This window comes from Anabrus simplex, chromosome 2 (genome assembly GCF_040414725.1).
Source record: "Anabrus simplex isolate iqAnaSimp1 chromosome 2, ASM4041472v1, whole genome shotgun sequence".
Classification (NCBI taxonomy): Eukaryota; Metazoa; Arthropoda; class Insecta; order Orthoptera; family Tettigoniidae; genus Anabrus; species Anabrus simplex.
In genome coordinates, this window is record NC_090266.1 from 954,921,315 (window position 1) to 954,947,996 (window position 26,682).

Below are 26,682 nucleotides of genomic sequence, written 5' to 3' on the forward strand. Positions count from 1 at the left end.
AAGCGAATTGCTAGCTCCTTAAGATCAGCGCAACACACTCAATGTCCGGCACTGTGCTTTCAAATGCCGACAGAACTCGGTGAATAGCTTTGTTACCTCATTCTACAGTGGTAACACCAAACAAGGCACAAACACAGTTAAAAGGGGGAGGTAAGAGTACAATACACAATATAAGAAAACACTACACACTCGGAAAACAGTAGCTAGCATTATGCGGATCTCCAACAAACAAGTACGTAACTATCAGCAGGGCCAACTAGTGAACAACAAACCGGGAAGATGAAAAGGCTGGGAACCTACCAAAGGCATGGACATGGCTTAGATAGCGGATTCGGAAATAAATCACCGTGATCCTTAGATTTTAAAAATATTATTTACAAGATAATTTTACAAATACATTCCAAGTTATGAGCTATAAGTTCAGTGATATACATAGGTTATTTCGTAGCAGTGTAAATTCAAATTTCAAATCAACTATACATCTAGTTACCAATATAGTTGTACAATGCAATATATAGTGATGTGAAAAAGGTTATCCAAAACTTGGCGTACCTTAAGTGATACAGAACTACCAGAGGCAACCCCCAAGGAAAATAATGTTAAACTACAATATACATATTTTAGTGAAACAAGAAATGGGAATGCCTCGGAAACGAACAGGTAAGTCCAGCTGAAAAACTAAGGCGTCATAAGTAACTAATTTGGTGAATCTAGGCGAGGTTAGGGCAGACTCCTGTATGAAAAGCAAATCGGAACATTACGGAAATTTTAGCAGGAACGGAATTCAAGAGTGCTTACCCAAGGAGTGTGCCATCCCGGAAGCCGGGGGACGTCAACCAGATAGGCTGCTCGCAGACAGATGAACCGAGACCGACAGAATTCAGGATACAGAATTAATTCGAACACTGCCTCGCTCACTATATATAGGAATTACTGGCCTTGGAGGCAGCCAATCAGTGTGCACGTGTTCCTCATCGCCACCTAGACTCACCAATCACAACCTTACTTTCGATCGCGAACTTTGACTAACATTCTAGAATACGCATGATCGCGAAAGTCGTATTTTTCCAGAATAGACAGAACACACTTTCTAGAACACATACCAACAAAGTAACACACCCTGTACAAAAGTTATGTAACTTTCTGGATCTTTCCAGGAACTATAGACAGAATTCTACTATTTACAAATGCCTATGTTACAACATTATACAGTACAGGTTAGGTCAATAAAAATAAAACATCATACAGTACTTCACCAATAAAGTCTTTAAAAACACTTTCCACTTGTACTACATATTTCGCTTGTAACATCTTGATGAACCAGTCTGTAATTGTTTCAGTTGCGAAAATTTGTGTATATATATATATATATATATATATATATATATATATATATAAATAATACAATTTAAGTACGTAAACAGGATCTTGTAGATTCTTTAGAACAAATTGAAGGCACAGTGCCAGACATTGAGTGTGTTGCGCGGATTTTAAGGAGCTAGCAATTCGCTTCATTCAAGCGACTCGTCTTCGACTTCCTAGACAATTTTGGAACTTGATATTCATTAAATTATATTGTGACTTCGCGCCTCATTTGCTGGCTCATTTAACTTTTCACCTCTTCTTGTAAACATTATGAGACAGTGCTGAAATTTGCGTGTGTTGTGCTACTATTCAGAAGATCGCGCCTTACTTCTTATAAGTGACTTTCTTCTACTTCTAGATTTTACGATTTAAAATTGCAGTGTCAATCCCCATTAATATATTTTGCCTCTTCAACTGTTTTTGTGAAAGACTCGCTCTTTAATTTCTTATTTACCTAAGCATTGTTTTTTGCATTTTATTCGGCTGATGATGACCCAGATTAGGGTCGAAACCGGTACCGCTTCCGCTTATAAATAAATAGGAATGTAATACTACATTTTATATTTATTTGTATTGAATAGGTTGAACTACTTTATTTATTATTTCAATTTCATTGTGATATATTTCAATACGGAACATTATGAAATTTTTATCTTTAAATTTAACTGTATTCACTTCAATGAGCTGTGGTAGATTTGACTACCAAAAGCAACATGCGTTCTCACGTCTATTTACGACCACTGTCATTGGGCTTCACTCTCAGAGCTCCACGGCATCTCCCTATATTGTTTACTCCCTGTTGAAAACACATTGACGCAAATTTGTTTTTAAATAAACTGATATGTGTGATTTAATTTTAGGTATATTCAGAGTGGTACTGGAATGCTTCCGTGTACTTTGTTATGAACTGTATGAAACTGACTCATGGAAAATTCACCCCTTCTCCTTCCACCCTATGTTTTACTGCTGTAGGTGTCGGAGAAGTCTTGGCGACTCCAGGTAACATTCCAGGCCCCGAATATCTTGTTTTCTGGAAAAGCCTGTTTTTGTGCAGCCATCTAATTCTCAGAGCCAGTAAACATTTCCGCTCCCAGTTATTGAATTAGTAAAATAATATAATAATAATAATATAATAATATAATATCGATTTTTCATCTCAACCCTAGAACTGGCAATGGTAAATGAGTCCATCCATATCAAAGACGGACACAGGATCAGATGGTGGAAATTGAGTCTTGAGTCGGTTAAGGCTTTCAGATGTAATCGAAAGCGACTTTCAACCTATTAGGTCGTGTTACATACATTTAGTATGTGTTGAAGAGATGTTAAGTACAGAACAAAAATGGCCAACCAGACACCAGTGGGATCCGAACCCTTTCATAAAATAATATGGTAACATAACACAGGCATAAATGACCTAAAGAGATAAACATTCTCTAAAATATGACTGAATAATTCTACAAAATTAAAGAAAATGCTGTTAAAAAGTAAGAAAATACAACAAAAGAATGCAAAATGAAAAGGGTATATTTGTAACCAAGGTGTCTTGAACATAGTTTATGTATATTGCAGCCAGACCACTCAATAATAAGATGACATGTCATCAACCTCTGGGCCCTAGTCATCTTCCACATTTTCCTGATCAATATGGGTTGATGACCAACTCGATTTTTCATCTCAACCCCAAAACTGGCAATGTTAAATGAGCCCATCCATATCAAAGACGGAAGCAGGATCAGATGGTGGAAATTGAGTCGTGAGTTGATTCTTGTAGCAAGTTGCCTGCTGAATCCAATGGTGCTGAATTTTTGCTTCAAATGTGGACATAAATATAAATAAATGTTAAACAGCAGTAGTTCAAACAAAAAGTGGACATATGTCAGTATGGTTTCAACCAAAAGTGCATACTTGATTATAAACCTATCGATATCAGGATTTCATCACATGACCGGCTAAAACTGTCATAGCAGCCATTATTATGCTGAGTTTTGGTGTGTATGGATCTACTAGATTTTCTTATCTTGTTTCTGTGTAAACATTCTGTTCATACAATTCAGTTTTAGTACCAATTAATTAAAAATGGTATCTTCAATAGAAGCAGCAGCTCCAGGTAGGGCACAGATTTCAACATCAGAGCCAGTGAACTGGAAACGTAATATTCAAAAGAAGCAAAGGTAAGCTATTACCGGCTGTCTTCCTCTGCAGCTTACAACATAGTGGACAGATTTATTGTACTTTTGTTTAGCATATTTACATTAGAATCGTTATTGGTAATGCTTTTCTGCCCATTCGGCAGGTGTTCAACTAAAGGTCCGCCTTCGTATCCCACATGTAGCCACCGAAAGGGATTCCAGTGTAGGTTGCTCATTATGAAGGCTATTAAAGATCTTCTCAAATCCTTTTTTTGCAATCTCTGATAAAAGGCAGCAGGACGCATTCATATTGAATGTTAGAGCTAACGTTCCTAGGAAGGTGAATGCAGAGTGCATGCGGAAACCTAAGAGCCTCACATACGAGTATATCATTCGAAACCAAGCTGGTAACTACACATCTGTCTGTCGGGATACTTTTCTAAAAATCCTCAAAATTATTAAGTATAGAGTAATAGGTGTGTTTACAAGATGTAAGAGTGGTAATGCTCAAGTGCCTGTTGAAACTTGTGGAATAGATCACAAGGAAGAAAAGTGTGGAGGAAAGCGAGAGCTGCAAAATCATTTATCAAAGGTCTAAAAGGCTGCGGAAGTCATTACAGTAGGGGAAAGAGTGCTAGGATCTATCTTTCATCTGAACTACGTATTGGAAAAGTTTTCAAAGCCTACAATGAAGAGAAAGTTTCAGAAGGGCGGCCAGACTTACAGGTTAAGAAGTCTTTCTGTTATATAATTTTTGGTAGTAAATGCAACATAGGATTTTCCACACCTACTGTAGATGAGTGTAGCACTTGCTTGCCACTTGATGTCAAGATAGAGAAGGCTAAAGAAGACATTGATAGGAAGAAACAATTTGAGACTAAGAAAATAATTCATATAAAACAAGCAAACAGCTTTTTTCAACACTTGAAAACTAAAGACAATTGTTTCTTGATTTTTTTATGACTGTCAAATAAACCTTGTTCTTCCAAAAGTTAGTGACAATCTGTGTATAGTAGGCAGTTGCATTGCTACAATTTGTCTGTCATGAAAGGTGTGTCAGGTGATTCCCTGAACCCTGTTAGTGTTATAATATACACTTGGACTGAAGATCAGTGCAAGAAATAATCTAATGAAGTTGCATTGGTTGTTTTTAATGAGTTAAATTGTCTCAACCTGATAAATTATAGGAGTGTACGACTTGTTGCTGATAGGTGCGCTGGCCAAAACAAGAACATTAGCGTTCTTACTATGTGTGGAAAGTGTTTTTATGATCATGCACCCACTGGTATCACACAAATGGAACTAGTTTTTTTTCCATCATGGACATTCCTTCTTGTCTGCTGACCTTGTTTTCGGAATGATTGAGAAAAGGTTGAAAAAAGATAAAAACCATTTTAAATGTTGCAGAAAACCACACTATTTTTGCTAAAAATGGGGAAGTGAAGGTGGTAGGGCAGGATTGGAAACTATTAAATTGGAAACTTGCAGCTCAAGAGTTAGTCAAGTCAGTTGCACAGTTACACTTAAAGATCTCTCCCCGCCCATGGCACTACAGCCCTTGAAGGGCCTTGGCCTACCGAGGGGCCGCTGCTCAACCCGAGTGCCTGCAGACTGGCTTTCGAGACCGGGGCCGCGAGCTCACCGTCAGATAGCTCCTCAATTCTAATCACGTAGGCTGAGTGGACCTCCGGGTAAGAGGGAGGCACGCTACTCCTACACCACGGGGCCGACCTTCAAGATCTTTCAGTGCAAGGAAATCATTCTCCGTAAAACTAGAAAAGGGAGCATTCTTTTCTAAGGTGAGCTTGCATATAACTTGGAAACTGATACAGCAAAGCCAATAACAAAGAAAGGAAAATATTTCCACGACATACAACCTGGTGAGATTGGTCTCGGAATCACTGTGAAAGAAGACAAACTGCAGGATGTAAACAAACTTCTTCAAAAGCATTTTGGTACAGCTTGGCGAGATGTAAAAAAACTGAAGTGGTACTCAGAAGTACTTAACAGCAAAGAGAAAACCCCTTGTAGTGAATGAAATTGTGGTGAGTGAGAGTGCCTCAGTGACCCAGGGTTTGCTGATCAAGTAGAGGTTGTGGCCATGGCAATTACTTGTTAAACTAATATTAAACCTGTGTTTTTCAATTTCTCAGTTTTCAGGATTGATTTCATGGAGACGAGACACACGTATTTTTATACCACACTTGAAACTAACTTTCATTTTATGAATTGTTTTATGCCTATTCTTTAAAACCTAATAACAAATTTAGTTATACCTCATTTGTAATCTTAAGAGTGGGCATTTTATTTGAAGCGTTATATTTTCTTATTAGCCCTTGTATTTGTAATTTAGCAGTAATGATCAAATTGTATGATAATGCCCTTTTTTTATAAAACACTTTAAACATGTTTGTTTCAAAAACGGACTTCTGTTGCTATTGTCCAATAAAAAAATGGACAAACAGCAAATTCCCAAACAAACACGGACATCTTGTTTTTCAACAATAAAACTGAAACATTTAATGTGAAGTAATATTAATAAGAGGTTTTTAAAAGTGATTCTGCATGGGTAAAGCTAATTTAGGTGTAAAAGGTTCTGAAAAATATTTATAAATAGGCTCTGCTGAAAAATTGTGTTCGATGCAGATGTTGGTCTTTGATATGGAAAGACTCAAAAATTGTGGTGGCAGCCATATCTGGCAGCTTTAACTTGTCTAAATAAAATACAAAATATCCATGAGGTATGAAATAAATCTAGGAAGTTTTATATCTCTGCATAAAGCTAATACACTGAGGATTGTCATGTTGACATGAAATTGATAAATATTTTGACTTGAAAAATGTACAATCTGTTCAAAAAGAGGAATTCCCAAATTCAAAATAATAATGTAACTTTTGATCATAAATACACAAAACTTAAATTTGTCACAAACGGAGACATACAAATTGTCAATAATGTACTTGTAATGCTTAGCAAACGTTTCATAACTCTGAGGGGTATATTTTTCAAAATATTAGGGAAAATGTATTTGCATGCCTTGCTCAGGAGGCATGACCATACACAGACCGCTTTGTTGTGATAGGTTGCTATATTGCGGGCTCGTCGTCACTTTCACCTTCCTATATTTGATGGAAAGAAAAAGCTGATAAAAATTTAAAATCTGACCAGAATTTGTTTCATTCTCTATATTCTTGAAGTCAGATGAGTCTTTTTCATCTCCCAACAAAGTTCACCATAATTCATCACTAATTTTCTGTAATGAAGATGCCACATTATTAGACACACTATACTAAAAATTTATACAGTCAATCAGATAATATATATCTATATAGAAGTAAATAACTCTCACCGAACAGAAAAGTATGAAATAAAAAGAAATAGAATAGCAAAGCAGAGCCCGACAATTTGTTTACAAACACTACAGCAATCTATTAAAGAAACTGTTGAAAATAGTTTATTTGGTCCACCTTGTCAGTACACTTTTAATGATTGAAAATTATTTATACTATCATACATGTTTCAGGAACAATATGCATTCCCTTCAAGGATCTTTATATTCTCAAATCAAAGATTTGATTTCACTGGAATTGACTTGTCGATAGTTTTCCTCTAATCATCAAGCCATATACACAGTGTGAGCAAAGAATTCTAGTGCTTTGCTTCGGAAACTCTAATCAGGAAGAACTTGAAATACCAATCCTGTATTAGATCAGCTTCCAGCAGATTTTCAGAATAGTTCTCTTTTTATATGTTGACTCTCCAAGATTTTCATATATGCATTCTTTAACTGATTCCACTGTCTGCCAATGTAAGAAAAGTACAAAAATTTATGAAATATGTTCAGTCTTTACACCCAAAGATGTGGATGGCCAAGAATAAAACCATATAATAATGATACCTGTCCTTTTCTTAGTTAATCCCAGTTATCCCTCATGGAAGACAGGGCATCAGCATAGCATCAGCATCTGGTCCTACTTTAATTCATTCTAGGTTTTTCCTTCTTCCAGTGCCTCGAGTGTGGATAGATCTGTACCACAAGTGCCAGAGTCTCCCTTTTTCTTTTTTTCCCCCGTTTGATTCTGGGCCAAGTTCCCTCTCATAATGGCTTCATTTTCATTCCTCAGAGCATGGCCAATCCATTTCTATTTCTGCCACTTGATCTGTGTGAATATCTCTGTTTCTCCAGTCCTTATCCATAGTTCATGGTTGGAAATCACTTTTGGCCAGTAGATGTTCAAAATCCTTCACAAACAGTAGTTTTACTCATCTTAGGTGTCCAAGGAAAGAACAACCAATTGTTTGTTCTTGAAATTTTCCAATTCATTTGTGAGAAAAGGGCAAGGAAGAAAGGTGAACTGACAGTCTTACTATTTTTCTTATGTCAAGATAGGAATAAAAGTAATGTTGTTAGTTAGGGTTCAGTACTGAAATAGTTCTTGGTTCAAAGTTCTTTATGGAGAGAGTTACAAGTACAGTTTTTTTCATCATTGTTTGAAAAGTTAGATTGGAAATACAGTGGAAACTCTCCACACGACAGTCCCTTTAATCCTATCACCCCTATACCCAACCACTTTCATCTAGCATGGAATGCTATTCTCATAAGACCAATGTAATTTTCACCCTCTTTATGATGACCACCCCTTTCCTCAACAAATGACCATGAATTTTGGTCACAAATTAACATATCCCCTTCACAAATTAACAATATATCCTCTTTCATACAACAAGAAAACTGCAAAAATATATTTACAGTGTAGTATTGTATAGTTGCACACAAAAAAAAAAATTAGCACACGGTATTGTACATTCCTCGCATTTAATATATTATCAGATATCATACTTAATTTTAATTAACAAAATATTATTCACCTCCCATGTAGATACAAAACCTGTGGATACCCATACCAAGCATATCTATAAGTTCAGTTGTTTCTGAGAAAAGTGTACCTGCAAAGAACTTGCATAATACCATGCAATAATTACAAAGAAAAATATTTAGCTACAGTGCAACCCAACATGCAGTACTTTTGGAATGTCTGATTCTCATTGTTGCTAGAGAGCAGCATGCATAAGAGAATGATGAATGTTCTTTCTCAGATGAATTTCTGTAATAAAGGAGAGTAATGAAAGAAAATCTCATTGGTATATTGCAATATGTAACCATGACTTAAAGGAATAGGGAAAAACAATGCTAATAAAAACATTAAGAACAAATAGTGGCATGCATTTGAAGAAATGAATGTGTGTTTTGAGAATTTCAATTGAATTCTTGCCATACTCTTGCTCTCTCTTAGGGTCAATGATCTAGATGTTAGGCCTCCTGAAACAACAATCATCATCAGCTCTCTTCTTACATCATTAGCTTTAGGTGTACCAGTGTTGCAGGAAAAAGCCCTCAAATTTGCTTTTAATAATGATAATGTTATTGTTTTTTACATCCCACTAATTAATTATAAGCTATATGTTTCATATTGAAGTGCAATTATAAGAAATATGTTGACAAGAGGGTCCACTTTTTTTAATACAATATACAAATGGCACTAGGAAAGTTTTGCAATACGCAAAAAACGGTTGGCTGGACACCCCTGTTATGGTGAGGGATGAAAAGAGGGGAGAAAACTGGTCTAGAAGACAGTAAGGCGTGACCTTCACAGCAGTTGTTACCAAGTAGTGGGATTGAAAGCAAGTTAAGATGTCAGTGTGGTCTAAAGGTGAATATCGCGCAATTATCCGCTACAGTTTTGCTCGTGGATTAACTGTTGACCAGTGCCTGGAAGAAATGACTCCTGTTCTGGGGAAAGACTGTCCACATTGGACAACAATTTTCTGCTGGTACAAAGAGTTCCAGAAGGGGAAATTTTGGGGTTGAAGACGATCCTCGTTCTGGGCGACCATCTGAATCAGTGACTGAGGAAAACATTGAAGCTGTGAGGAAAATGTTGCATCAAGAGAGGCAGTTGACATATGGACAGATAGAAGAGACCCTCCACATCCCTACACCAGTTATTCATTCATTTCTACACGACTATCTCCATGTTAGAAAGGTTTGTTCCCTTGGGGTGCCCCATTCCTTCAGAGGAACAAAGGGCACATAGAGTGAAATGGTGCCGAAAAATGCTAAAACAGTTTGAAAATGTTACTTTGCATAACATCAGTAGCATCGTTACAGGTGACGAAACTTGGCTTTATTATTACAATGTCCCAACAAAATCACAGAACAAGGTGTGGCTGTTTGAAAGTCAAGGTCAGTGAAGAAAAGGATGATTGCAGTATTCTTCACTAAACGGGGCATCCTGACTCGGGCTGTGCTAGAAACACAAAGGACAGTTACTGCGAAGTGGTACAGTGAGACTTGTCTGCCTCAGGTCATCCAGGCTCTCGAGCAGCTCCGTCCAAGGTCACGGCTCAACACATGGCTCTTGCATCACATCAATGCTCCAGCATATCGTGCTAATGTAACAATGGATTTTCTTGCCAGATCAGGGTTGACTGTGCTTGATCATCCTCCATACAGTTCTGATATTGCCCCATGTGACTTCGCACTCTTCCCAGAAGTGAAGATGAAGCTGAAAGGGCGGCGTTTCGCATCCGACGAGGAGCTTCTGGCAGCATGGGATCAAGAGTGTGAAAATGTAACTGAAGAAAAGTGGCAGAGTTGGTTCAGTTACTGGTTGCAACGTATGGAGAAGTGTATTGAGTGTGCTGGAAATTATTTTGAAAAAGTCTAAAGCGTTCACTCACATTGCAAAACTGTCCTAGTGCCCTTTGTGTGTGTATATATATATATATATATATATATATATATATATATATATATATATATATATATATATACACACACACAGAGACTCAACTGCAGTAATTTTGATGCATCTTATGTTGGTCAAACAAGTAGGAGCTTCCATACAAGATACGTAGAGCATGTTAACACCCTGAAATACAACAGATGTTCGGCCATGGGTCAGTACATAGGTGATACTAACCATACATTCACTAATATCAACCAAGACATGAAAATTCTCAAAGTTATAGGAAAAGGCTCCCTGCTCAATATTATGGAAAATTGTTTTATCCACCTGGAACAGTTTTTCAATAACTTCAATCTAAATGAAATTTCAGAGAAATCAAACATTTTTTTGACTTTTTAATTCCTTTCTTTAATAATCATGTCTCAGATAAAAATATTTTTTTCTTTTATAATCTCTTTAAATTCCCCTCTCAGCAGCAATCTTTCTTTCCGCATCCTTCAGCCCCACCTTAGATACCCATTCTCTCATTCTCCCCTCCTTCCCATCCTCTTCCCTTCCCCTCCCCTCGCTTCCTCTCCCTTCTTTATCCCCCCTCCCCTCGTCTCCCTATCTCCTTTGTTTCCGTTGCCTACTTCCTACAACAGGTCATTGCTTGTTTCCATAACCTGCCAGCTTCCTCCAGCAAATCAGTGTGTATTCCACATCGGTCTGTACATTTCATGGTAGTGTTGAGTGTCATAAATAAAATTTATCTCCTTTTTAATTTCTTTTCTGTTTGTTTATTCATTCTTAATTCTGACTATCATCTCCAGATTTACTTCATTGCCTGAGCGAAAAATAAATATATTGTGCCAGTAACAGACATGCACTTAACCACACGTGTGATTGAGCATTAGAAGTACGCAGGTCGTGATTGAGCATGAGAAGTATGCAGGGTGTGTGCGGTCTTAGAGCAGGAGAGGGTACAGAGAGGGAATTGCAGGTGAATAACTATTGCATAGTAGACCGCACTTTTATTACTATTGGCAAATGTAAATAAATTCCCTGTGATGTCATGAAATCCTCGTCATATGGAACTTGCATACCACCCAAATATGATATTTGAAAGCAAACAAAGTTTATTCTTGACGTTTGAATTCTGCTAATGACTGACAATTATAGTAAACTTTCAAGCAAACACTCAATTCGAAAAAGGTAAAGTTCCTTCTTGGAATAATTAATCAGTTTGACTTATTATTAAAATAAATGAAGTTCACTCATGATGGTCTAAATTGAATGCCCAATTCAAAAATTATCATAAATTAATTAGAGTTCATTCTTGAGATAGGAAATGAAATTGATGATACTCAAGTTTTAATTCACTGGGAAAATGGAAAAAAAGATCTAGTGAAGTGGCTAAGTTTCGATTGCATTCTATAAATGTCCTTCAAAGTTCTTTCCACTTTTTAGCAAGTTCATTTGAGCTTTGGAGTAGCTCTGGTAAGACTTAATATTACACTGGCTCTACTTGTAAAATTCTGAGTTATTTGTAAAATTGAAAGTCACTTGAGAAATTGAAAGCAGTTTGTGAACTTGAAAGTTAAATTGGAAGTCACTTGAAAAATTGAGTTACTTGAGAAGTTGGAAGTGACTTGTGAACTTGAAAGTTAAAAATTAGAAGTCACAATTCATAAAGTTCGAACTGACTGACTTCTTTAAACAACACAGATGCATATCACCTTTAAGTTGTTCTGGATCTTGAAGTTGCTGCGTCTTCGCAGTCCCATAATACCACGTATTCACCGGCGACCAGGAACACCATTACTATATGTCCCCCAATGATCTGGAACACCATCACCACGTATACTTCTAAGCTAACATGTTCCTACGATGGGAGTTCACATGATGACACGGGTGGTTAAGTCTATGCTTGTGCTGTCAAATTGCTCACGCCACTTGATGGGTTATAGCACTGTTGGTTCATACTTATTAAGTGTAACATTCGTAGGGAAATTTCACTTATATTTGAACCAAGGTTCCACTTAATAATGCGAGCGAAATGTTACTGTCCAACTGCACAAGTTCGATACGCTAAATGCACTGTGTTCCCGACTGTAAGTTTGAATACAGTTTGTGCATTCTAAACAGTCTGTATATGCTGTCTTACACATAATGTCGTAAAGTTAAATTACACAGTCTTTGTTCCCTCACAAGAAATAATGGGCACGTAATATTCAAGAAACAGTCTGTACTGCCTATCTCGCACACCACAAAGTATGAATGCGCAATTTCACAGTATGTTCCCTTACGTGAAATAATGGGCACGTAATTTTAAGAAACAGGATCCTAAATAGTTGGTCACTTGCAAATGTTCAAATACGTAAACCTGTCTCATCAAATTGTAAGTTATGTTGTTTACTGACGGTTCTGTAGCACACGACACAAAAATATGTCCCATTGAACAAAGTATAACACTTAGGTTTTCAAGCAAGCAACGTAACATGTTAAAGTGTTTGAATGCTTTTAAATAAGTCTTTTAGATGTCTACGAAAGGTTTAGAGTATAAAGTTACAGTGCTGTCACAGTCAAATTCTCACCTAGTCCATGCCTCGCTGATACTGAGTTTCGAAGTTGCAGATGTTCGGAACTTGGCACTCCATGCACTAAATCAAATCATACTCGCCATTGCTACGTCATGCAGCAGACCTCCACTGGTCTCTGCTGTAGGTTGCTGTGTGTCATCGAGTCTCCAGTCTAGCCTTTTATACAAAAAATTATCCTGAGCGTGAACGTCATGAATATCACCCGATATTTTAACATCTTAATATCTCCACAAATAATGTAGCTATTGGTTTGAAATTTGAGTAAGAGGTATTTGTTATTGGCAGCTACACGATCCCATTGTCCATTTGCTGTTATCTCATCAGGAAGCGGAGATAGAAAAAAGCTTCTAGATCATTCTTTTTGGCTTGCAGACCACGTGTTCGGTGACGTCGCGGTCGTGCCGTGGCAAGCTGAAGCCGAGCTTGCTAGCAGCATGTGTTGCGTCGCAGACTACAGTGCGCACAATTTAAACTTATGAAAGAGGCCGTGCGGTCTCCAGTTTAGTAGCGGGCAATTGCAGGTGTAACCGGATGGTTCCTGTTTCAATATATATATTGAAAAATTAAGTTACTTGAGAAATTGGAAGTGACTTGTGAACTCGAAAGTTAAATTTTAAGTTTTATTTCTTATGATTCCCACTAACTACTTTACGGTTTTTGGAGATGCTGAGGTGCCAAAATTTAGTCTTGCAGAAGTTATTTTACGTGCCAATAAATCTACCGACATGAGGCTGATGTATTTGAGCACCTTCAAATACCACCGGACTGAGCCAAGATCGAACTTGCCAAGTTGGGGTCAAAAGGCCAGCACCTCAACCATCTGAGCCACTCTGCCTGGCAAATTTGCTTTTGATATAGGTGTAGTTAATTTCTCCACAAGTAACAGATTGTTCTGTAGATTTAGTTTCCATCACCGCATCATCTTGTGAGCAGTTTCCAGATTGTTGCGATATATAATGTAGTAGCAGTTAATAGTTTTATATTCCCTTTAGGAAGACCACTGCTCTGAAAGACAGATTTTTGGTTATCAGCTGGTCAGTTTTGAGAGGTTTCATTGTATTCTTTAATTATGATAAATCATAGCTCTAGTTAACGATTTTTTGTTTTTGTTTTTGCCACCATACATCCTTTTTCTCTCTGGAGCCGGAAACACTCTTTTCTTTGATATTTCAAATGTTTGTACTGCACCTGAGTACATCTTTAATGAAATATGGTAATCCAAATTACATATATTTTCCTTTCTGTTGCACATTTTGGTTGGACATGAAACTGAATTGTAGCAGTCTTAATCATTTTCCTACCGGGCGAGTTGGCCGTGCGCGTAGAGGCGCGCGGCTGTGAGCTTGCATCCGGGAGATAGTAGGTTCGAATCCCACTATCGGCAGCCCTGAAGATGGTTTTCCGTGGTTTCCCGTTTTCACACCAGGCAAATGCTGGGGCTGTACCTTAATTAAGGCCACGGCCGCTTCCTTCTAACTCCTAGGCCTTTCCTATCCCATCGTCGCCATAAGACCTATCTGTGTCGGTGCGACGTAAAGCCGCTAGCAAAAAAAAAAAATAATTAATTTTCCTGGGTTTACTTGCAACTTAGACTAGTTTCTTTCAAACTGTGTAATTCTAATTCCATAAGCCATCACTTAAATATTGCTGTACAGTAGAAGTGCTCACGCTTGGCGTTCCGTCCCATGGGCATCCAGCACTATAATTGGGCGGGCTGGCAGGCGATGAGCGCAGCATATGCTATTCAACCACAGTGACGTGGCTACGTCACAAGCCGCGAAGGTTGGACGAAGTTCTCCCAGTCACTTTCGATCACTGCTGTGATACCAGTGTTTGAAATGGAGGCAGAAAATAATGAAAGAAAGAGGGCAGAAATCCACGTCATTTTCAATTTATGTTGTAAAAAATAAGTTATTTATGTTCATTGCAGTTTATGTATTTTGACTGGATACAATAGTTAGGCCTGTAACCTCAATTATTTTTATAATGCACGTAATTATTTACAATTCAGTGGCCTACACTATTACATCTTAAGATGTGGTTTAGAAACAGTTCTAATATAATACAGAGTTATAGTGGATAAGCTGTGGCTTGTGGTGGTTTTGGGTTTAAGTTATCTGATACACTGTCCAACAATCCAACCATGCTTACCGAGAATAAAATGAATGAGATTATTTATTTGAGGGCATACGGTATATCTGTTTGGTAGATAAATTTACGTTGTTGTTATTGTTGTTATTGTACTTTAATCTTGTATAGTAAATATCTATGTCCTCACTCTTATTGAAACTCCTTCTCACCATTTAGAGGCTAGCTATTGTCACCGGATGCCTGTTAAATGAATATAATGTCATTCCCATCCAAGGAATTGTAAATCGTAGCTTGTAAACTTAAACCCTGTGCTTTTGTAGATTGTAACACAAAAATTATAACGTGTACGTTTTCTTTGAATGAATAATAATAATACTAATAAAAGCTCACTGTTTTTGTCGGGCACAGTATAAATCAAACCGGAATATCTTGTTAAGGTCAGTTATTTTGTTGTTGCGAGTATAGGGTGTTATTTTAAATAATGCATCCCAATCAGCACTTCGCTGAGTAGTGGAGGAGAGCTTCATAATCACAATCAAATGTCAATGCTCCCTCGCTCTCCTGCAAAGTGTGGTCACACTCTCGCTTCACTGTGACGTATGCATACTGTGTAAGCTGCCCGCATTTACATCACTCCATCCCTGCTGCACTGGGCTAGTCTCAAAGGGTACCCAGCTGAGCACCTCTGCTGTACAGTATAACACTATCTCAGACGTGCCAACTCTCCTTATTTAAACGGGAGACTCCTTGTTTTTGGACCTTCCTCCCTCTCTCCTGATCGCAGAGATTTATCTCCCGATTTTGAGAACAGATTTAGTATTCCTGTATTTTTTGAATATCCCAGGTTTTTCTTTGTTCTCTAGTAGCTGGAGATAATTGATGTTCAGTGGGCACCGGCAAGACAGGTGCAATCACCTGGTGGTGTTCTTAAACAGGACAGAATCTCTAACGTAATGCTTTTTATTTTATCATTTCCACATAGCAGTGCAAACTGTGAAACTGTATTTTAGCATATTTACAAGGAAAAAAACTCAATTCAGATAAAAGTTTCCCAAAAAATAATTTTGGAAAAAATAAGCCTTAAAACCTGTTCAGCAATGCCTGTGCTTTAAGCATAAACCTAGTGCAGAAATTTATGAAGACCCCCTAAGGCAGTTGCAGTGAAGAGTCATGTGTTCTAAAGCTCCGATATATGCAGTATTTCAGTATTGATAAATAAATAAATAAATAAATAAATAAATAAATAAATAAATAAATAAATAAGAGAAATTACATAGTTGAGTACTATAATGTGTGAAATATTCTTGAAAGTTATGTAATCAATACTGTGTCGTAACATGTTGGTATATGCTGCAAAAAATCTGAATTTTTACTTTTGAAAGTTGGCAAGTCTGTTATCTGAATAACTTCTCACTGAATTAACAGTATAATACAAAACCGATTGATTCGAAACTGCCACACAAATGAACTGTGAGGATCAGATTACACACTCCATTAAATCTGATTGGTTTTTGAAAGTAAGCGATTGTTTTCTGTCTACAGTGCATCCATGGTCACTAGTACTCCAGTAACATTCACCTAAAGCTCTTGATTTTTATTTTAACATTAGATATAAGATTATTTCAGCTGAAGTTTCATATTTATTTTTACTGACTTATTTATAAAATTATTTTAGTATGGACATTGTTTCTTTATTATTTTACTTCAGATTATTGGCTGCATTTTCAAGGGGGGGGGGGGGGAAATTGATTACATTTCAGTTGGTGAAAGGGTGAAGTTTCCTACCACACCACCACCTCGAAAGAAACATCAGACAGGTTTACAGACTGCGGCTCTGCTACCAGACGCATACCCCCTCACCAAGTCCAAGTCACACGAGTCTCAGCTGGCCAATAGTGTTGCAGGAAGTGAAGGGACTACATCCAGGTAAAATGACATTACTTTATTGTACTTTAAAGTAGTATTTTATTGAACGCTGCTCATTCCTGCTACAACAGTATTTAAATAGAATATAACTGACTTTGCTCCCTCCTACCATAATATTGTGGTGATAGCTTGAAATAAATAAATGCAAGTGGTCACACAGTTGTGATTTTTTGTATAACTTACTAATATTTCTGTGCTACTTCCTTCCATATTCATACATTTTCAAGAATAATAAATCTCTAGAGGTTCTTTTACTCCCGTTTTCAAGAAAAAATTGAAACTTACTGTAAAGTATTAAGAGAAGTAACGGTAAACATGGCAACTATTTTGAATGAGGATGTGGATATGTGCAAGTATGTGATAGTGCTACAAAACTACAGTCCACACTCTACTATACAAAATTCAAGAGAATATGGAAACAGTTGAAGGTGTCTATACCCGCTGTTGGTGGGGGACGCAAACGAAGAATACACCCACGGTATCCCCTGCCTGTCATAAGGGGCGATCAAGGGTTGGTCAAATTAGAACCATGAGACTACTTGTAATTAGTACCATCACGCAGGGAACATCATGGAAATTAGAAACTTCATTTTGTTCCATATTGAACTGGGATTAAGGTAAAATGAAAATGTTAAAGGTCCACCTTTTCAATACCATGAATGTTTATTGATGTGAATATATATCACATAACGTTTAGAGAAGGTTTGTACTAGTTTCGACGCTCATTGCGCGCCATCATCAGCCAACAAATCAATTGAGCAAAATGCAACTTATCGAATAGCAATATATAACACATGATAGCACCTACAAGACAAATGTTAAACTATGACTAGTTGAAATATAAAACACATGACAGCAAATACAAGGATTAATGTTGAAAGCTGAATAGTCAAAAGTTAAAACAATGAAAGCAAAACAGAGAAGATAACAATAGTTAGGGTATGATACACGAGAAGGTAGTCCAGCTTGAGGTTTGTAGAACATAAGGTGTATCTATATACAACATTTAAATGTACCTACTAAGGCAAATTTTAAATGTAACATTAAAATAAGGGTATGGTGCATATAAACATCTAAAATATATGACAGCACCTATAAAGTCACTGTTAGATTATAACCAGTTGAAATGATGTGGTGTGTCTGACTGTAAAACATAACATTTTTGAGAATGTATCCCAGTTGTTGAGTCTTGATAAACAAGAGAATAGTCCAGCTTGAGGTGCATAAATCATAAGGCAACATATGTTATCAGTGGGAAGAATAATCTTGTTCTCTTAAGTTGCGGTAATTAACAGGCTTAATTCAGGTGGTTTTGAAGCCAACAATGTGGTCGTGTGAAGATCATAATTTGAATTAACGTCACGATTCCCAGTTCAGTATAGGAAACATGGAGACCTGACGAAAAGATTGAAAGCCAAATTCGGCGTGATACAAATGTACATAGCCGAAAGAAATATAAGGGAAAAGAGGCGAACTCACCTTGAGTAGCGTGATGGCATAGATATTGAAAGGAGAGGAGCTGGGCTAATGAAGAGAGCAATAATGGAGGCAGAGTAGCGGAAGGGAGAGGGAGGGGAGGGGAAGGTGAAAAAGGAGGTAAAGCTGAGGAGTAGGGCTATGTTGGGGCAGAGGAATGAGGTAGTGGGGGTAAGTGACGGGGATGTGGATTGCACATGGCAGTGTTTGGAAATCTGATATTTTTAAACAAGTTAATTAAGAAATCGAAAGGGATATTAGGCTTATCAGAGATTTCATTTAAGTTGAAGTTAGGATTAAAGTATTGATCGAAATGGATAAAACAATTTTCGATTATATTCACGAGAGGCCCTTTATTGGCCATTTGAAGGATCTCTAAATCGTGTTCAATGTCGGTAAACTTGTGGTTAGAGTCAGAGATGTGTTGAGCTGTTGCTGAAAACCTATTGTATCTTATAGCGTTGACGTGCTCTGAATATCTAGTTATGAAACTGCGTCCTGTTTGCTCAACGTATGAGGAATTGCAGTCATTGCATTTGAATCTGTAGATTCCGGGCTTTAAGAAAGTATTGGACATGTTAACTGATGGGGAATTGTGCAGAATTTCAGAATTCCTGTTATTTGTTCTGAAGGAAATTTTTACGTTATGTTTTCTGAAGAGATTGGTGATTTTGTAGACATCTTTGTTGAAAGTAAGGGTGGAAGAAGTGGCGTCTTTAGGTTTTTCTTTAGTAGGAGTGGTCTTAGGTCGGTGTCTGAACTTGTTCGTAATCTGTTCTATAAAGGGTTTATTGTAACTGTTAAATTTGGCGATTGCATGAGTAGTATTGAGTTCATTGTTCAAGTCTTTCTTTGACATGGGTATTGTGAAGGCACGGTGGACTAAACTATTATAGGTAGCACGTTTGTGTGCTTGGCGATGTGTGGAGTCTTGACGAATGGTAGTTGCAGTTTGTGTGGGTTTCCTGAAGATTTTGTAAGATAAAGAGGAAGGGTGTCTATGAATGGTCAAATCTAGAAAATTGATTAACCTGTTTGTTTCAGACTCGGGTATAAATTTAAGATCGTGAAGGGTAGAGGCTGCATTCTTAATTTTTCGATGTGTCAACCACGTATCTCGCCGATAGAAGAATGTTGGGAAAGTTGTTGTTGATTTTAGAGTGTTCCAGATTATCTAAATAAATCTCCGCTAAGATACCAGAGGCGGGTGAACCCATTGCTAATCCGTCTTTTTGATAAATAGTTTTGTCAAAAGTGAAAAAGTTATTATTGACGACTAATTTCAGAATGGAGAAGTCATATATTTCAAGTTTGCTAAGAGGACTGCATTTCTTTAAGTTGCTTTCAATAATAGGGAAAAGCTCTGCTGTTTGTATGCTTGGATACATGTTGACTATGTCAAAAGAATGAAGGGACTGGTTAGGTTGCAAGTTGAAGGTCTTTAGTTTGTCAATTAGTTCAATGGTGTTTTTAATAGACTTATTGGCGAGAAAATGGTGGTTTTTAGCCAAGAAACTTTGGACAAATTGAGAGGCTTTATACAGAGGACTAGGCCTATAGTTAATAATAGGGCGGATAGGGATGTTGGCCTTATGGATCTTTGGGAGGGCTTTAGCTGTAGGAAGACCCGGGTTCATATTTAAAAGCTTACATTTTTCGAGGTCTGTGAAAAGAAAGGAAGTGTTCTTAAGGGTTTGTTTTAATTGTCGCTGAATTCATTGGGTTGGGTCTTTCTTAATTATTGAAAAGGTGCTGCTGTTAAAAAATTCCTTAGTGTTGGAGACATAGTCGGTTTTATTCATTATAACTGTGGTATTACCTTTATCAGCTTTAGTGACCATTAGGTCGTTATTATTGATTTTCTTTTTAAGTTCAGCAATTTGTTTGTGTTCGGAAATCTGCTTATCGTCTTAGCTGAGATTTATTTAGATAATCTTGAACACTCTAAAATCAACAACAACTTTCCCAACATTCTTCTATGGGCGAGATACATGGATGACACATTTGTAATTATGAACGAAGAAACTAAGAATGCAGCCCCTACCCTTCACAATCTTAACAGCATCGATCCCCACATTAAATTTACACTTGAGTCTGAAACAAACAGGTTATTCAGTTTTCTAGATTTGACCATTCATAGACACCCTTCCTCTTTATCTTACAAAATCTCCAAGAAACCCACACAAACTGCAACTACCACTCGTCAAGACTCCACACATCGCCAAGCACACAAATGTGCTACCTATAATAGTTTAGTCCACTGTGTCTTCACAATACCCATGTCAAAGAAAGACTTGAACAATGAACTCAATACTATTCGTGCAATCGCCAAATTTAACGGTTACAATAAACCATTTATAGAAGAGATTATGAACAAGTTCAGACACCGACCTAAGACCACTCTTACTAAAGAAAAATCTAAAGACGCCACTTCTTCCACCTTTACTTTCAACAAAGATGTCTACAAAATCACCAATCTCTTCAGAAAACATAACGTAAAAATTTCCTTCAGAACGAATAACATACATACATACATACATACATACATACATACATTATCATTATAGACTGTTATGCCTTTCAGCGTTAAGTCTGCAAGCCTCTGAGAATTTACTAAATGTCGCCATAATCCTCGATTTGCAACTAGTGTTGTGGCCTCATTTTGTTCTATACCTCTTATCTTTAAATCGTTAGAAACCGAGTCTAACCATCGTCGTCTTGGTCTCCCTCTACTTCTCTTACCCTCCATAACAGAGTCCATTATTCTCCTAGGTAACCTATCCTCCTCCATTCGCCTCACATGACCCCACCACCAAAGCCGGTTTATGCGTACAGCTTCATCCATCGAATTCATTCCTAAATTAGCCTTTATCTCCTCATTCCGAGTACTCTCTCGTCATTGTTCCCACCTATTTGTACCAGCACTCATTCTTGCTACTTTCATGTCTGTTACTTCTAACTTATGAATAAGATATCCTGAGTCCACCCAGCTTTCGCTCCCGTAAAGCAAAGTTGGTCTGAAAACAGACCGATGTAAAGATAGTTTTGTCTGGGAGCTGACTTCCTTCTTACAGAATACTGCTGATCGCAACTGCGAGCTCACTGCATTAGCTTTACTACACCTTGATTCAAGCTCACTTACTATATTACCATCCTGGGAGAACACACAACCTAAATACTTGAAATTATCGACCTGTTCTAGCTTTGTATCACCAATCTGACATTCAATTCTGTTGAATTTCTTACCTAGTGACATCAATTTAGTCTTCGAGAGGCTAATTTTCATACCATACTCATTGCACCTATTTTCAAGTTCCAAGATATTAGACTGCAGGCTTTCGGCACAGTCTGCCATTAAGACCAAGTCGTCAGCATAGGCCAAACTGCTTACTACATTTCCACCTAACTGAATCCCTCCCTGCCATTTTATACCTTTCAGCAGATGATCCATGTAAACTACGAACAGCAAAGGTGAAAGAGTACAGCCTTGTCTAACTCCTGTAAGTACCCTGAACCAAGAACTCATTTTACCATCAATTCTCGCTGAAGCCCAATTGTCAACATAAATGCCTTTGATTGATCTTAATAATCTACCTTTAATTCCATAGTCCCCCAGTATAGTGAACATCTTTTCTCTCGGTACCCTGTCATATGCTTTCTCTAGATCTACGGAACATAAACATAATTGCCTATTCCTCTCATAGCATTTCTCAGTTACCTGGCGCATACTGAAAATCTGATCCTGACAGCCTCTCTGTGGTCTGAAACCACACTGGTTTTCAGCCAACTTCCTCTCAACGACTGATCGCAACCTCCCTTCCAAGATGCCAGTGAATACTTTGCCTGGTATACTAATCAATGAGATACCTCAATAGTTGTTGCAATCCTTCCTGTTCCCTTGCTTATAGATAGGTGCAATTACTGCATTTGTCCAATCTGAAGGTACCTTACCAACACTCCACGCTAATTTTACTACTCTATGAAGCCATTTCATCCCTGCCTTCCCACTATACTTCACCATTTCAGATCTAATTTCATCTATTCCTGCTGCCTTATGACAATGGAGTTTATTTACCATCCTTTCCACTTCCTCGAGCATAATTTCACCAACATCATTTTCCTCCTCCCCATGAGCTTGGCTGTTTGCAACACCACCAGGATGATTTCCTTTTACATTGAGATGATGATCAAAATATTCCCTCCACCTCTCCAGTGATTCCCTGGGATCTATTATGAGTTCACCTGAATTACTCAAAACACTGTTCATTTCCTTTTTCCCTCCCTTCCTAAGATTCTTTATTACTGTCCAGAAAGGTTTCCCTGCTGCTTGATCTAGCCTTTCCAGGTTATTACCAAAATCTTCCCATGACTTCTTTTTGGATTCAACAACTATTTGTTTCGCTCTGTTTTTTCATCTACGTATAATTCCCTGTCTGCCTCGGCCCTTGTTTGGAGCCACTTCTGATAAGCCTTCTTTTTACGTTGACAGGCTGCTCTCGCTTCATCATTCCACCAAGATGTTTGCCTTTTTCCCATCTTTACACACAGTTGTTCCTAGGCATTCCCTTGCTGTTTCTACTACAGCATCCCTGTATGCCACCCATTCACTTTCTATATCCTGAACCTGCTTACTGTCTACTGTTCGAAACTTCTCACTAATCATATCCATGTACTTCTGTCTAATTTCCTCGTCCTGGAGATTTTCTACTCTTATTCGTTTGCAGACAGATTTCACTTTCTCTACCATAGGCCTAGTGATACTTAGTTCACTACAGATGATAGTGGTCTGTATCATCAAAAAATCCACGAAAAACTCGTACATTCCTAACAGATTTCCTGAATTCAAAGTCTGTTATGGATCTCGTACCCCTAGCCTCCCATGTGTAGCAGTGAATAGCCTTATGCTTGAAGAATGTATTCGTAACAGCTAAACCCATACTAGCACAGAAGTCCAGCAAACGCTTCCCATTCCCATTAGCTTCCATATCTTCCCCACATTTACCAATCACCCTTTCGTATCCTTCAGTTCTATTCCCAACTCTCGCATTGAAATCGCCCATTAGCACTATTCTATCCTTGCTGTTGACCCTGACCACGATGTCACTCAATGCTTCATAAAACTTGTCAACTTCATCCTCATCTGCACCCTCACATGGTGAATTCACGGACACAATTCTTGTCCTAATTCCTCCAACTGACAAATCTACCCACATCATTCGCTCATTTACGTGCCTAACAGAAACTATGTTGCGTGCAATGGTATTCCTGATAAAGAGCCCTACCCCAGACTCTGCCCTTCCCTTTCTAACACCCGTCAGGTACACTTTATAATCTCTTATCTCTTCCTCATTATCTCCCCTTACCCGAATATCACTTATTCCTAGCACATCCAGATGCGTTCTCTTTGCTGACTCAGCCAGTTCTACCTTCTTTCTTACATAAGCCCCATTAATATTGATAGCTCCCCATCAAATTCCATTTCGTTCACCAAGTTGTTTCCAAGGAGCCCCTCGCCTGTCAAATGGGAGTGGGACTCCATTACTGCCATAGGTCCGAGGTTTGCTTAAAATGTTCTGAGCTCAGTAAATTCATGAAGCAGGATGCTACCCTACTTGCACATAGTCCAAGTGAGGATCTCTCCTCTAACGGGTTATGGACCGCCGGTGAATTGTATAGTCCTAGCCACCTGAGCACAAGGAGGGCCAGGACTCAGAATATGTCCGAGATACCCACCCCCATTCCTTAGCACCTGGTATCCCGACTCTCAGGACCCCTTACTAGGCCACTCAGCCGTTGCCCATGGTTCACGAACTAGGACGTGACTACAGTAACCCACAAACATGAACCAAATAACGGTGGGCAAACAGGACGCAGTTTCATAACTAGATATTCAGAGCACGTCAACGCTATAAGATACAATAGGTTTTCAGCAATAGGTCAACACATCTCCGACTTTAACCACAAGTTTACCGACATTGAACACGATTTAGAGATCCTTCAAATGGCCAATAAAGGGCCTCTCATGAATATAATCGAAAATTGTTTTATCCATTTCGATCAATACTTTAATCCTAACTTCAACTTAAAGGAAATCTCTGATAAGCCTAATATCCTTTTCGATTTCTTAATTAACTTGTTTAAAAATATCAGATTTCCAAACACTAGTGCTATCTTTCAAGCCATGTGCAATCCACATCCCCATCACTTACCCCCACTACCTCATCCCTCTGGCCCACCATAGCCCTACTCCTCAGCTTTAGCTCCTCCTTTTTCCCCCTCCCCTCCCCTCCCCTCCCTTCCGCTACTCTGCCTCCATTATTGCTCTCTTCATTAGCCCAGCTCCTCTCCTTTCAATATCTATTCCATCACGCTACTCAAGGTGAGTTCGCCTCCTTTCCCTTATATTTCTTTTGGCTATGTACGTTTATGTCATGCCTAATTTGGCTTTCAATCTTTTCGTCAGGTCTCCATGTTTCCATTCTGAACTGGGAATCGTGACGTTAATTCAAATTATGATCTTCACACGACCACATTGTTGGCTTCAAAACCACCTGAATTAAGCCTGTTAATTACCGCAACTTAAGAGAACAAGATTATTCTTCCCACTGATAACATATGTTGCCTTATGATTTATGCACCTCAAGCTGGACTATTCTCTTGTTTATCAAGACTCAACAACTGGGATACATTCTCAAAAATGTTACGTTTTACGGTCAGACACACCACTTCATTTCAACTGGTTATAATCTAACAGTAACTTTATAGGTGCTGTCATATGTTTTAGATGGTTATATGCACCATACCCTTATCATTTTAATGTTACATTTAAAATTTGCCTTAGTAGGTGCATTTAAATGTTGTATATAGATACACCTTATGTTCTACAAACCTCAAGCTGGACTACCTTCTCATGTATCATACCCTAACTGTTGTTATCTTCTCTGTTTTGCTTTCATTGTTTTAACTTTTGACTATTCAGCTTTCAACATTAATCCTTGTATTTGCTGTCATGTGTTTTATATTTCAACTAGTCATAGTTTAACATTTGTCTTGTAGGTGCTATCATGTGTTATATATTGCTATTCGATAAGTTGCATTTTGCTCAATTGATTTGTTGGCTGATGATGACGCGCAATGAGCGTCGAAACTAGTACCAACCTTCTCTAAACGTTATGTGATATATATTCACATCAATAAACATTCATGGTATTGAAAAGGTGGACCTTTCACATTTTCATTTTACTGGGAACACCATGGGTCGCTTTTACTTGCATGTAGTACGACTATGTTAGGTACAAAATAGGTTTGTGAATAGTCGCAAAAGAGTGCGTTGCCAGCTTTTACCGTACCTGTGATTCGTACCCCTGTATGAGCAACACCATGGGATGAGCGACACCATGGTTCTGCTTTGTTTATGCTTAGGGGCTACTATGTGAGGAACACCACGGGATAGTGCGGGTCCCTATGGTTAGTCGACTTACGTGAGGTACGCCATAGGTTTGCGTTTCATTATTTATGAGTTTCATGTCCGTATTGACTGGTTTCACGTACATGGATAAGAAAGTAATTCCACCTGTCAATACTGTTTATTGTAAATGTAGACTTACATCAGTACCAGTTTTTGACTCTATTTGGTCATCAGCTGACAAATCATAATATTGCATCTATTAGGCATTGGTTTGTGTTACTTATCTAAAAAGATGTCATCCATTAGGACATCCGATGTCTAATGGGGATATGTGCTTGATGTTATCATTATTTCATTTGTGATTCTGTGGGATTAAAATTATTTTTGAGATTAAAATATGGTAGTAAAAAACTTAACCTAAACTTAAGAATAATTGTATGTGCACATTAAACACTTTAAAAACACTTGTTGAATTTAAAAGTTCATTTCTTGCGTATTTCTTCTTCAGACTTCCTCGTTAGGATCTTGTGCGCCTGTGTTTAGGTTGATTGATTTTGAGCTCGAAAACAGTGGTGTAGGTTCTTGAGAATGTTCTATTTGACTAAAAGATGTCTTCATGTATGCTTGTAATAAAAACCCAAGGCAACAGGAAACCACTTCACAAGCAAAATCCCAAGATTAGCAGTCATGGATAGAAGCTTGAGCGAAACTGTAAATACTGATCATGGGCTTCGGAACCCAAGATCCGGCAGGAGAGGGGATGGCTGCAAGGCCTCTCAGGTCGTCATCCAACGAAATCCTTGCAGGAAAGTGCGTAATAAATTCAATGTAGGAACTTGGAATGTGAAAACGTTGCTAAGAACAGGAAAACTAGAAAAAATCAAAATCGCAATGCAAGAAACAGCACTTGATATTATAGGAATATGTGAAACAAGGTGGTCAGGAAACAGGG

At 38.0% G+C, this 26,682-nt stretch overlaps 1 protein-coding gene across 1 annotated transcript in view; it reads left to right on the forward strand.

Moving 5' to 3' along the window:
• ksr (kinase suppressor of ras) overlaps positions 1-26,682 on the forward strand; it is a 509,869-nt gene that overhangs the window by 119,033 nt on the left and 364,154 nt on the right. The window contains exon 5 of the mRNA XM_067141756.2: positions 16,681-16,846. Within this exon, the coding sequence (XP_066997857.1) occupies positions 16,681-16,846 (166 nt within the window). The remainder of the gene's footprint in view (positions 1-16,680; positions 16,847-26,682) is intronic.